This window comes from Protopterus annectens, chromosome 14.part0 (assembly GCF_019279795.1).
Source record: "Protopterus annectens isolate FY-2018-M chromosome 14.part0, PAN1.0, whole genome shotgun sequence".
In the NCBI taxonomy this organism is placed as follows: domain Eukaryota; kingdom Metazoa; phylum Chordata; order Ceratodontiformes; family Protopteridae; genus Protopterus; species Protopterus annectens.
The window spans coordinates 244,360,934-244,374,852 of record NC_056748.1 but is presented as its reverse complement, the minus strand read 5'-3'; the positions used below and the strand labels follow the sequence as shown (position 1 = coordinate 244,374,852).

The following is a 13,919-nucleotide window of genomic DNA, read 5'->3' as shown; positions in this document are numbered from 1 at the left end:
CCATGCTGGTTGAGAAGTAAAGTAGCACAGTACCTGAAGCTGTAATGGTAGCTTGTGTGATTTGTTATAAAAAGTTATTTATTAGTTACTGCTTTTAAAGTGACAGAGTTTGGTGCTGCATCAGTGTACATTCTGCATGTTTCTGTGGGCAACAGACTGTAAATGCAATTATAAGTAGACTGTTTTCAGCAGAATCCAGCCAGCAAGACCTTTAGAGTCTTAAGAAGACTTCAGATCCATCACAGTAAGCAGCACCTTGATTAATTAATTTTTCAGTCATTCTTTAACTATATCCAAAGTCTAAAAGGAAATGCTCAGTTATGTATTGAACTGGTTGTAGATGAGATCACTCATACTACACCGGAAGTTATCACCAACCTGCCAGCTGAGAGATCACCCCTCTATTCCCACCTACATATCCCAAAGTACACCTGACACCAGTCCTCTGCCTAGTATCTCTAGAGAACAGGTCATCTCTGCACTCGCCAAGGCCAAAAACATGGCCACAGTGGGACCAGATAATATCCCAGGTTGTTTACTAAACAATCTAAAACAAGATCACCACTGATTCTAAAGACAACCATAAAGCATTCTACAGCTATCTCAAGAATCTCAATGGTGACATCAGATCTGCTCTGAGCTACAGCACAATGGCACTAGATATACAGAATCAACTGATATTGCCAACATCCTGGCAGATAAGTTCAGTGCAAACTTCACCCCCCAAAGGGCCCATCACTATACTGGAAGAATGCAAAGCCCCAGTAATCACGGCTGCACAAGTAAAGACTAAACTCTCCAAAGCCAAGAACACAGCATCCATGGGACCTGACAACATCCCAGGCTGTGTTCGGCATGAACTACAGAATGAACTGGCACCCCACCTAAGTACCATGTTGAATCATAGCCTCACTTCAGGATTTGTGCCTACTGAATGGCACACAGTGACAGATATCCCACTCCACAAAGGGGGTGCCACCACAGACCCTGGGAACTACCACCCCATTAGCCTGATGAGCCTGGAACGTATCATCTTGGAGCTTATAAACAAGGACTTAGGTAACCTCCAAACTCTGGACCCCACTCAGTTTTTTGTAAAAGGTAGGTCACGTCTCCTAAACCTGATTGACTTCTTTGAAGCAGTCACCAGAGCCGTGGACAAGGGTAAGGTGGTGCACGCAACTCATCTTGACCTCGCCAAGGTTTACCACACCATCTCCCACTCTGGAATTATAGATACACTCACTAGACTGGGCATAAATCCCTATGTCACAAGATGGGTGGCCAACTGGCTCACTGACTGAACTCACACAGTGAAAGTAGCCAACTCCAAATCCAACTTCAGACCAATGACAAGTGGAATACCACAGGGCTCTGTCCCAGGTCCTCTCCTTTTTAGCATCAACTTCTCAGAAGTCCAGGCTAATACAGCAGGTCTTTGGCTAATGAAGTTCACAGATGACTGCAAACTAGGAGCCATAATAGAATCACCTAATGATGTGGACATTCTACAAAGGGGCCTCACTGAGACTGATGCCTGGTGTTGAAGTTATGGCCTCAAGCTCAATGCCAAGAAGTGCATTGTCATCCTCTTTGGGAAAAACACTGTACCCATGAACTACCATGTAGGCGGTAGCCTACTAAACACTGAAAGTGTGATAAGAGACCTTGGGACACAGGTGGACAGTAGTCTCTCCTTTGATAATCACTTTGCCACAGTAGTCTGAAAATCCTTCTACATGGCACACCTCGTCACAAAGGGGTTCACCTCCAGAAAAAAAAGAGTTCATTGTTCCAAATCTACTCATCTATCATCAGAACCATTATAGAGTACAATGCCCCATTTGGCATGTACCTCGCAAGACATCTACAACAAATAGAAAGGCCACAGAAATACCTCACTAAGAGGATTACCAGCCTCAAACAGATGCCATACGCAGACTGCCTCAAAAAACTCCAGCTCTACTCCGTCGCTTATCGCCTACTCAGAGGCAACCTCTGCCTGACATACAAAGCCATGTCAAACCCAGATCTCATGAACATGCTACACTTAAAGAAACCCCAATCCCACTGAGCCACATGCTCCAGGGACCTAAACCTTGCCACCACAATAAAACAAAACATGCTGGTGGGATAGATTCCTGTCCCATAGACTTCTCATGCTATGGAACAGACTTACCCATTCATGTCAAGCAAAGCTCCTCATAAGCCATCTTTAAGAAAAATCTCAATAATTGGATGGGAAATAGGAAATTCACCCCAGGGATCACTTCTGTGGCTCTGCTAGGGATGGGCACAGGAAAATAACTTTCTTGGGTGGCAAAAGCCAGGGAACGTTTTTGGCTAGGATTATATAGGCCTCAGGGCCAATAGCCTAGTACCTACCTATGAACCTATGAACCTATAAGACCTAGTGGACCCCATTTGGTGTTCTCTTTAATTATAGCTTGAGAACTGGCTATGTTCCTGCAGAATGCAGAGCAGCAACAGTAATCCCCGTGCACAAAGTGGGGCCATCAAACTGTCCCTGGGAACTACAGACCTATATGCCTAACCAGCCTCATCTGCAAGGCTATGGAAAGAATTATCATGTACCTTATCAACAAAGACACAGGAGACCTCCAAATGCTGGACGCAACCCAGTTTGGCTTTGTTAAGGGTAGGTTATGCTTATTAAACCTGGTAGACTGCTATGAGAACATCACCAAAGCCATGGACAAAGGTAAGACAGGGCACACAGCCTAACTCAACCTTGCCAAGGCATTCAACACAATTCCCTGCTCTGGCATCAGACAGGGATTAACCCTTACATTACTAGATGGGTACCCAATTGGCTCACAGACACAACATGCACTGTCAAAAATGGTGACTCCTCCAACACCAGTAGACTGGTCACCAGTGGAGTACCACAGAGATTTGTGCTGGGCCCCTTACTGTTTGGCATCTATTTCTCAGAAGTCCAGGCCAAAGTGTATGACCTTTGACTCACCAAGTGTGCCGATGATGGAAAACTGGTAGCAATCATTGAGTCCCCCCAACAATGTCAACATATTACAAGAAGGGCTAACACAAACAAATGACTGGTACCAAAGCTATGGTCTAAAACTAGATACAAAAAATGCAGTATTATTCTCTTTGGCAAAACAGAATTCCCTACAAATTACAATACTGACAGCATTCCCCTGACTTCCAACCCAGTGGAGTGAGACTTGGGAACACTGGTTAATAGCAATCTGAAATTTGACCACTGAGTTTCCACATTGGCAAGGAAAGCCTTCTACATAGTGCACCTCATAAGCAAAAGCATAGCATCCAGGTCAGGGTATGTATAACTCCACTGTATTCAACTCTCATCAGACCACTAATAGAGTATAATGCACACTTTTGCATGTCCCTCATCAGACACCTGCAGCAGCTAGAGAGACCTCAGAGGTTTCTCTCTAAAAAAAAATATATATATACAGGGATTCCAAGCCATAACCTACGTAGACAGGCTGAAAACTCTGTCACTTTACTCTGCATCTTAAGGCTGCTGAGAGGTGACTTGTGCCTGGCCTACAATCTCCAACCCTTCCTTAATGGAAATGCACATCCACAAGTCAAATAGCTCAAGAGTCACTCGCTCTAGGGATATCAACCTAGCTTGTGACATTAACAGAACATGCTGGAGAGACAGATATGAATCTAGAGACTGACGCTTCTCTGGAATAGACTCTCCATTCACATAAAAACAGAGCTCCTCACTGACCCTATTCAAACGCAACCTAAACAACTGGATGGGAGTCAGGAAATTTGCCCCTGGGGTGGCATCCATTACCCTCATGGGCAGGGGTAGCTGGTATTGATCACAGATCCCATCTGTTCATAAATTCATTCTGCGAACTACCCAAAAAAGAACAAATGGGGATACTTGGGATTAACATGGCTAGGCTTGTAAAGGTTCTAGGGCCGCTAGCCTAGTAACCTCTGTGACAAAGGGAAATACTGCCAGCCCAGCTAGCTGGAATTTTGTAAATAATTATATGTCATTTGTGAATATTAATATGATTTATATAGAAGTGTGATAGACTGAGATACTGCCAGCCCAGCTATCTACAATTTTGTAAATAAATGATATGTATTATATATATATATATATATATATATATATATATATATATATATATATGTGTGTGTGTGTGTGTGTGTGTGTGTGTATAAAATAGAGTTAGACAGATCTATACTCTTTATTATTTTGATAAGAAAGAGAACGAACATGCATTTTAAAGATTACCTGTTCCTTCCTCAAATAGTTTAATATATTTTCCTCAATTTATTTTTTGTTCTTTAATTGCTTCCTTCTGCTTTGTCTGGTGCTTTTCTGCCTTCACCTTCAATTTCTTCTTATCCATTTTGGATGTTATCATTTTCTTTAACCAAGACTGATAACATTCTGCCCTCTGGCATGCAGCAAAACTACTGACAGTGACTACAGGTATACTGAGATCAAAGTCAGTATATTTAGTAATTTGTACATCTCATCTGTGATTGCCTGACCAGATATCATTCTATTGTGACTAGCTGACTCCAAGGCTTTTTGACCTCAAAATGCGACATAATGATAAGAATTGTGTAGGAAAAGTCCTGCGTGGAATATTGGGGGAAGCATAGAAAGAAAAAAGTCTTCAGATCCATTCAGTCTAATGGTTACATTCCAAGATTATACGATTAGAAGATCTTTAGTGGAATGGTCTATATCCCCATACTTGTTCAAGGGAGTCACTGACTTTTTCATTCACAAAGTGTGCAGCAAAGCACAGCTGTCGAGATCTGTTACTCTCTCAGTAAAGGTTTTGGAAGGAAGACTCTCTAAGCCTCCATGATGCAGTGACTACATAGCTGGTTATATTAATTAGGCAGTACAGGAATTTGGCCTCCAGAATTCGGAGTATGGTACTTGTTCCCCACAAAAAATATATATTCTACATGCCATTTCAGATAGTAGAATCCAGTCAAAAGGTTGCCTGTGCATTGGGTCACCCTACACCCCTTATTCTATATTAACATTTAGTAGATTATGTCACTATTCTCTGCATGGCCATTTTCTGTCTTCTTTGTAATTTTACACTGTAAATCACATATTTCATTGGAAATAGTGCAGAATCTAAAATGATAATATAGAGGTATGGGTACACTGTACTGATAAATGTTACTACCACATAATCCCTGAGATTCGATAAAGCCTACACTAAGTGTACACTAATTGTACACCGTTCTGAGTGAACAGACTACGCAGGCATAGTTCACACCTTCCTCCTAATTTTAGTTTTCCTACTGATTTTCTTGCAGCTTTAAATATCAAGGGGAATTCATAAAGTCTACCACAAAGTATAGATTACATGTACACTTAGTGCAATATTTCTGAGTGACTAGAAAGTACAAAACATTTGGTAGGGATATACCTGAATGCAGATTGTGCACGTTTAGTGTACACTTAGTGTAGGTGGTAATGAATCTGGTCTTTTTACATAACATCCAGAGTATATGTTTTCTTTGCATCTGTTTACCTTTGCCTTGGATTTTCATTGGGGAGGTACACAAACAGAAGGGAGACACAAAAATCTAAAGTTTTACACAATGCCACCAGCAGAAAATTAATAACTACCACCATCCATGAGATTCACATTTTTTAAACTACGTTCCCAAAAAAAGTGACAGTTAGCTTAAAGGTAAAGTTTCAAATATGAAGACTGAAATTTACCATAAATCATTTGTCATGCCTCAATATTGAAATTTAACACTGAAACTAAACTTTTTAAATAGGGACTGTAAGGTGCTGTTGCTCCCTCTCCAAAGGTACTGTGACCCCAGTTTAAAATAACTGGATGGGATACATGAGTGGTTTAGGTATTTGAAAAAGGCCTTTATTGTTATTAAAAGTTTAAATGTTTCATAAACAGATATTTGAGCCACCTATTAAAGAAGGATGTTTTCAAGTGGTCAGGGATTAAGGCTGCTGTATTTATCAGTGACACTCTAAGCATTAGGATTCCAGGCATTAGAGTATCATATATGAACCACTGTAAAAACCTACTACTTTGAACACCTTGGTAAGAACAGGAATGAATAAGGGAGGTTACAGAATAGTCCTGCAATGCCCAGTGACCTGGATTTCTTAGACAGCTAATAGGAAAGCAACAGGGAGACAGCAACAAAAGGCAGAAAGCTGATGGATTTACAACTTCTGCTTGTACTTTAAACTCACGTAGCACTGCTCTAATCCCATCTTCTCAATGTGTGACGTCTCTACTCAAGATGTAATCCAGCCTAAGCTGTCAGACATGAAATCATCTAAACTGTTGGCAGGCCACTTTTAATCATAAACATATTTTCCCACAAAAAGTGAGAACTTAGTCATTTGCAGAATTTAATCTGTTCCTTTCCTACCTGATTTTCTATTTACAATATCATAAATTATTTAACACAATTGCCCATTACCAAGAATCTCCACAAACTTAATTTAATTCTGATACTGTCTGCTTCCTTGCTGTTTCAGTCACAGTTAAAGTAAATTTGCCTAACAACTAAATCCTTTTAACTCAGATCTTTATTTATTTGCTTAATTTCTCAAAGACCATGTAGAGCTTTTGAATTTTATGTTTCCTTTTATTTTACCTGACATAAAAATGAATTTGCTCCTTTACATAACGCATCTCAGCATGTGTTCCCTCTTTCTTCTGCATTTACCCTCCTATTTTAACTGGTACTTTTATTTGCATGGGATAGATTATCATTTCATTTTACGACCACTAACCCAGCAGGTATATTCCGAGCTCATATCATACAATGGTGTTAGGCAATGACTGTTGCTATTCTGTCAGCCTCTGTGAAACTGCAGCCAAATAAATATTGTCGCAACAGCAGATGAAGCAAAATGGGTCTGTTAAATGTTCATAATCAGTTCTTTCTCTCCTTTTCTTGTCAATGTCATTGGAAAGAGAGTAGAAATACACAAATATGAAATGCAAACTAAATTTGCCAGTCACAGTTTACAAAACATTTTATTTCTTAAATGTGTCGGAGTCACATTAAGAAGCATGTGTGGCATGACAGATAGACTACATGAAATGTATGGAGGACTGAGCATAATAAAGACTAATAAATTGTCACCAGTACTGAAATATTGAAGTTTTATGTGTCTGTCAGAAAACACAATGGCACATGATAAATTTTATTCTTCGTCTTTGTCACTGATATGCTAGATTTCTTTGCAACAGGATATTAAGGTGGCCACAGACATGAAAGTATTTTTTTTCAGTTGCCTGATAAAGACCCAAATATCTTTGGTTTTATTGCTATTATATTACTTTACTGATTTCAGAACTGATAAGGGTTTTTCATTTTTCTTAGGTATTGCTTTTCTTCCAGCCAGTGTCTCCTATCTAATTGGAACCAACATATTCGGTGTACTTGCAAACAAAATGGGAAGGTATCGTCATCTGGACATTTATGCTAATATCTTTGCTGTTGCAGTGCTGTTAAGATTAATAACATGAATATTTCAGTATATTTTCACAGTATGCAAAAGCATTGGTTCTGAAACAATTCCATTATTTTACTACTGATTTCTCACTTGTAATAATCATCTGGTTTACAAAATGAGAACCTAAATATTTTGCACGCAGTGAGGCAGCTTAGAAGCACATAATTAGAAAAACACATTATGCAACACTGTTATATCACTGCACTCCTTTAGTATTTCCAACGGAATATTCATACATCAGTCTTTATTCTTCTACCAATGAATATTCTTCACATTGATTCTAACGTATGCTTATAGTATGGCTTAATGCCAATCTGTTCTTGGAACTGCCACGGAAAAACACTTTATTGGTATAATTTCCATTCTAAGGATGTCCATAATGTAAGTATTATCACAAAAATTTAGATCACCAGGTATTTGCATATATTTAAATTTACTTAAACTAAAGGCTATGAGAAAACTGCATTTATGTAACTTTGCTTTATAGTTATCATTCTGCTAGAGTTTTTTTTGTGGGACCACTGGTTTGTAGAAACACACTGTTTTATCTTCCATAGTCTGAAAATGCACACATGGCATAGACTAAGTAATAGCCTCCTTCATAACCGAGTCTCAATGGCTTGTTTTTCTATTCCAGACTCGCTTCTAATAACAGTAATTATACCTGCTCTGTAGCACTAAATCTGTCACGACTCATGTTTGGAGGCATGCATGTTCATAAAGACATAAGAATACAAGCAAAGAAATGCTGTCTTAGCTAGAATCTGATTCCAAGGTATCTATGAAGGATTCTCTTAGATTCATCTCATGTGCCAGGAAATCAGCTGATGCTTAAACTTCAGGAATAGAGTTATATGTTGCTCATAAAATCAAGAATATTATTCTGGGTGATCTGTGCTTAAACACTCATGGAAGTGCTTAAGTACTATTTTATCTAATGCTTGTATAGTCCAGATCTCCGATACATTTAGTAGCACAGATAGAACTGGATTGTGTTTATCTTGAGATAAGGGTATAGCTGGGTTATTTGTTTATTCCTTCTTTCTTTTTTTTTCTCATTTTGCCTACCTATGTTTTTAAAAATAGGTTCACATCCATTACTGTATGCAGGAATGGCCTTAGATTGACTGGTGCCCTAGGCAAAGGGCTCCACGGCATCCCCCACCACACCACCTGGTGCCCCCATCCTGGTCTACTTACATCAAATAAACACTGAAAAGCACCCCTGCTACAACGGCGCCTTAGGCGGCCGCCTAGTTGGCCTATGCCTAAGGCCGGCTATGACTGTATGTAATGAATTACTTTTGCTGTCACTGGACTGCATGCTGAAAAGCTATAAGGTGCTAAAGGTTGGCTCCTGTCTCAGCTGTCCTAGTAACACTTTAGGTAAAATAGAATACGGTTTAAAGCTACACTGGAGACATTACTTTCTTGCTCACATTTTGTATTCGTAAACATGTATACCGTCATTCCTGTACCTAACTGGCATCTATTTATGTAGTACCAGGACTCCATACTAAGAAAAAACAATGCAATTCAGGGCTGTCCAGCTGTCAGCTGCCTCAGTGCTTCAGCCTGACACCCAACAGTAATGTTATAACAAAGGGTGTGGTTCAAATCCTAACAGACTTCTTTACTTTTTTTCCATATTTGCTTTTATCTATACTCCCAAGTGTACATATATACATATACCTCTCTTGCTATTGTATATATAAGAATTCCTAAAAGTCCTGGAATGGGAACAGCTTGAACACTGAATAAAATTAAAACTTGCATGTTTGGCATTTTAATCTTTATCCAAACAACATTTCCAGTATCATTCTTCATTTTTTATTGCTAGTTTAATTACTTAAAGGTCTTATAAGCTGACTTTTAGGTTTAACATTCTGTTCACAAAGTAAAATGGCAATCAATGTAAAATTTAAATTTGCTTCTACAAAGAAAACTCTGCTGAATGCTACTCATAAAAATATGTTCATAACAGCATATAATCAAGTATAATTAGAAAGTAATGCTGTGAAATTAGTTTAATTTGTGAAAACATTAATATCAGACACCACTTGTTACATGTCCATTCTTCCTTCATTTTAAAGGTCCAGTAATTGTGTTTTAGTATTATAAATGTCACTTTAGTTTGTTTATATTTTGAATATATATCATTGTACAATCAATGTTGCTATGTTCTTATACTCCAAAGTTTAACTTTGCTTGCAAAAAATAAAAATAATTCTGTTTGATTCTGCCTTCTTTTGTATCTGGGTCTATATTATAATAGCGAAAATCCCTTTAAGCGAACACGAAAACACCGACATGTATTGCGCGAACCGTGAATATGCCGAATGTACTAAACTGCGAAATACAAAAAGTCGAATCCCCATAGTCGGCCAACTCCACCTCCCACTACATACTGCCTACCCAAACAAAATAAATAAACCACATACATACACTAACCAAAACCCTACTTCTAACCCTAAAGTAAAGCACCAAAACCCTATGTCTAACCCTACACTAAACCTTACATACATTACTATCTATGCACTTACCTTAACCCACACCCTAACCCTAAGGTCCGTAACTATTGCACACTTACCCTACAGTGATATACCAAAACAAAACAAATAATCCACACACATACATTTAACAAAACCCTAATTCTAACTCTACACTAAACCTTACATACATTACCTATCTATGCACTTACCTTAACCCACACTCTAACCCTAAGGTCCATAACTATCGCACACTTACCTTACAGAGCTGTACCACAGACGGGACAACCATGACACTTCGACTTTTTGAATTTCGCGTTTTAGTACGTTTGACATAATCGTGGTTCGAGCAATATGTGTCGGTGTTTTCGCGTTCGCTTAAAAGGATTTTCACTATTATAATATAGACCTTTTGTATCTACTGGGTTGACATGACATGTAGCCTGTAAAATTTCACAAGATATTCTACACAGTACAGATGTCTTGAATCAGGCTGTCATAAAAAATATATATATAAATTAATAGTAAAAGGAACAAATAAACAATATTTTAAATGTGTTCCTCTGTTATACACATTTAGATATTGAAGAATCCTAAGAAAGTGATGGTCTATAAAAGTGTCCTAAACTGTTATAAAAAATTAATTTGTTTGTATGTCTAACAGGTGGCTTTGTTCTCTGCTTGGGATGCTAATTGTAGGAGTAAGCATTTTATGTGTAAGTAAATATTTTATCTTCTTTCACTTTTTTCACTGTTAATAATGTGTCTAATTCTGTATCACTACATAGCCTAAAGTTCATGTACCTGTTTGTCATGCTTGTTTTCCTAACTTCTTGAAAAGTTAGATTTCAGATGACTGAACAGTATGCACAGCGACAGAAAGATTGATTTCATGCATGACAGACTGAGTACCCAACCTGATCAAGCCCGTATTTATTTAGTAGGACGTATTATCAATGTTTTCAGTTCCCTGACTCTGGTACCAACTTTCTTATATCGCCTGCTATATACCTTCCAGCAGGAGAATCAGAATTAATGTCATATCTTATTCACATGGTAACTGGGTCTGGAAGGTATTCATGTTTGGCCTATCCAGTTCCGCTCTTGCTAAGTGCAATCAGCACCTAGATACACATGCTTCCAATTCCATATGCTCAGTGTGGTTCAAGACAGATGTATCTACCTGTACATTTCTCATTCTTTCCCTAGCACTACTCTACTGGTAATGTAAAGCCTCCATCATTTCTCCAGGAAATGCATATAGACCAAATGCTGCAACCTTCCTCCCCATCACTAACCCTGCGATGTCCAATCTTTTACTGAAACTGGACAAATGCTTCATTCACCAGAGATAGCAGAAAAGATCTGCAGCTTTAAATATCTTAGGATCTAGTTGACTCTGTCATACAAATCCTCATTCCCTTCAACATGTATGTAGTTACACATGAGCCAATTAAATATTGTACTTTTAAATAGATGTTTCACCCAATAGCATTATTGTTTCATGTGACTTTCTGATTTGGTCACCTTGCAAAAGATTTTCTGATGAATGCACATGCTGGTTTACTTGTACACCTCTTTTCATAACTGTCTTGACTATGTGCATAAGTTTTGGAGTACATAAATATACTAAGGTGTTGATAATAATGGGAGAAATGTCTGAAATACGGGAACATACCGTTGGAAAGAAGTCATACCAGCTGCTGTATCTTTGTTTTGCTCCAGGGTTTGAGTTGGTTGAATCTGTGCTCTGTCCTTTCTCTTCTTTTTCTTGCCTGTATTTTTACCTTGTCATAAATAATTGTGAGGACAAGCCAGCCCTGCTTTCTAATTTTTGAAGTACAAGTGTCTTATTTCTGCATCTGTATATATTTTTTGAACAAACAACTATAAATCTGAAGACTTTAATCACAAATCTCTCTCTCTCTCTCTCTCTCTCTAACAACCATTTAATTTCCTCACATGCACTGAACCAACAATTGTTCAGCTACGTCTTCAATATTTGTCTTAGATGGTCTGCATTGTTTCTTTTCTGCTGATGGCACTGAAGCTACAAGAAAATGTGTTACAGAACTGGAAACTTTGGATTCAAATATTAAAACTGTATTTCACTTTGATTAGTATTGCAACATTCTAGAAAAAAATCTGGTGTGCAACTTTCTTTTATATCACTGGCAAAGAAGCAATTAAGGTGTTTAACGATTTTAACCTTAAGTAGGAAGAAAGAGACTGGATTTCTCTCTTAAAAGGCAATTTTTAAGCAAATCCTGAGCCAGACCACATACAATCAGAAAAATGGGCCACAGGGCATTCATGTCTGTGGTAAGAAGGGATTAAATGGGTGAGTGGGATAGAGGCTCAGTGGTCAGCTGGGGAATGGGAGAAAAAATGTTCACAGTATCAGACAGAACAAAGACAAAAGCAAAGTGCATGCTTCTGTAGTTCCCTGTGTTGATTCAGATATTTGTGAAAGTCAGTAAAGTGCAGTATTAGATATAAAGGAAATAACTTCACCATTACCCGTGATCCTAATTTGTAGCTCCAGAGATGCAGATCACAGTTAATAAATCCAACTATTACTTCATTGCTAGCAACAGATACCCATTAATGTTCAACAAAGATCATAGAAATTACCATAATATCATTGAAGGATTAAATATCAAATAAAATATGTTACTGCTAGGGGATCATAAGAGGTTACTAGGCTAATGGTCCTAGGGCCCTTACAAGCCTAGCAAAGAGATTATCCCCAAAAAAGAAACCCCAGTCAGCACTTGACACCCCTGTCAATGGGGACAAAGGTGGAACCGCTGGGACAAATTTGTGGTTTCTCATCCACTCATCAAGGTTGTGCTTAAAGAGGGTCAGAGAGGTACTCTGTTTGACATGTATGGGAAGTCTATTCCAGAGGTGGGGCAGCCTCTGGGAGACAAACCTGTCTCTCCAGCAGGTTTTGCCAAAGTCGCATATTAGATTTAGGCCTATCAAGTGGGCACTGTGTGAGGAGTTAGACTTAAGGATATGGGGCATCATAAGTAGGGCAGGGTCCGATATTGCCTTGTAGACAAGACACAGGTCACCTCTGAGCAATCTGTATGATACCGAGTAGAGTGATAGTGATTTCAACCTGTCCACATAGGACAGGTGTTGGAGGCCATGGATTCTCTTTGTGAGGTATTTCTGTGGCCTTTCCAGTTGGTGCAGATGTTTGGAGAGGTACATACCAAATGGGGTGTTATACTCAATTATAGGTCTAATGAAGGACGAGTACAGAGAGGTAATAACCTCCTTTTTTCTGGATGCAATCTCTTTACTTATGAGATGAACCAAGTAAAAGGCTTTTCTGACCACTGTCGCTCCATGATGATCGAATGTGAGATTGTTGTCAACCTGAGTACCCATGTCTCTCACCACAGGTCCAGTGCTTAGCGGGTTGACATTGATGTGGTAATCAGCAGGAGCCATGTTTTTGCTGAATGGTATGATAATACATTTTTTTGCATTTAACTTAAGGCCATGACTTTAGCACCAGTTATTTGTAGCTGTGAGACCCTCTTGCAGTATGTTAACATCATTTGGGAAGTCAATGACAGCACCCAACTTACAGTCATCCACAAACCTGGTCAGCCATAGGCCCTTTGTCTTTGCCTGGACATCTGAGAAGTAGATGCCAAACAGTAGGGGTTCCAGGACAGATCCCTGGGGAACACCACTAGTGACAGGTCTGCTGTCAGAGGTGGTGGCACCTATTTTGACCTTGTGGGTCCTGTCAGCCAGTTGGCCACCCATCTGATGACATAGAGATTAACACCAAGTTGTGTTAGCTTTTCGATGATGCTAGAGTGGGGGATTGTGTCAAAGGGCTTGGCCAGGTCAAGGTAAGCTGTATGTATTGACTTTCCCTCATC

General features: G+C 38.9%; 1 protein-coding gene across 1 annotated transcript in view; it reads left to right on the top strand.

Moving 5' to 3' along the window:
* Positions 1 to 13,919, top strand: part of SLC18A2 (solute carrier family 18 member A2) — a gene marked incomplete in the record, with an annotated part of 947,305 nt that overhangs the window by 835,359 nt on the left and 98,027 nt on the right. The window contains 2 exon segments of the mRNA XM_044055965.1: positions 7,390 to 7,468; positions 10,676 to 10,727. Of these exon segments, the coding sequence (XP_043911900.1) occupies positions 7,390 to 7,468; positions 10,676 to 10,727 (131 nt within the window).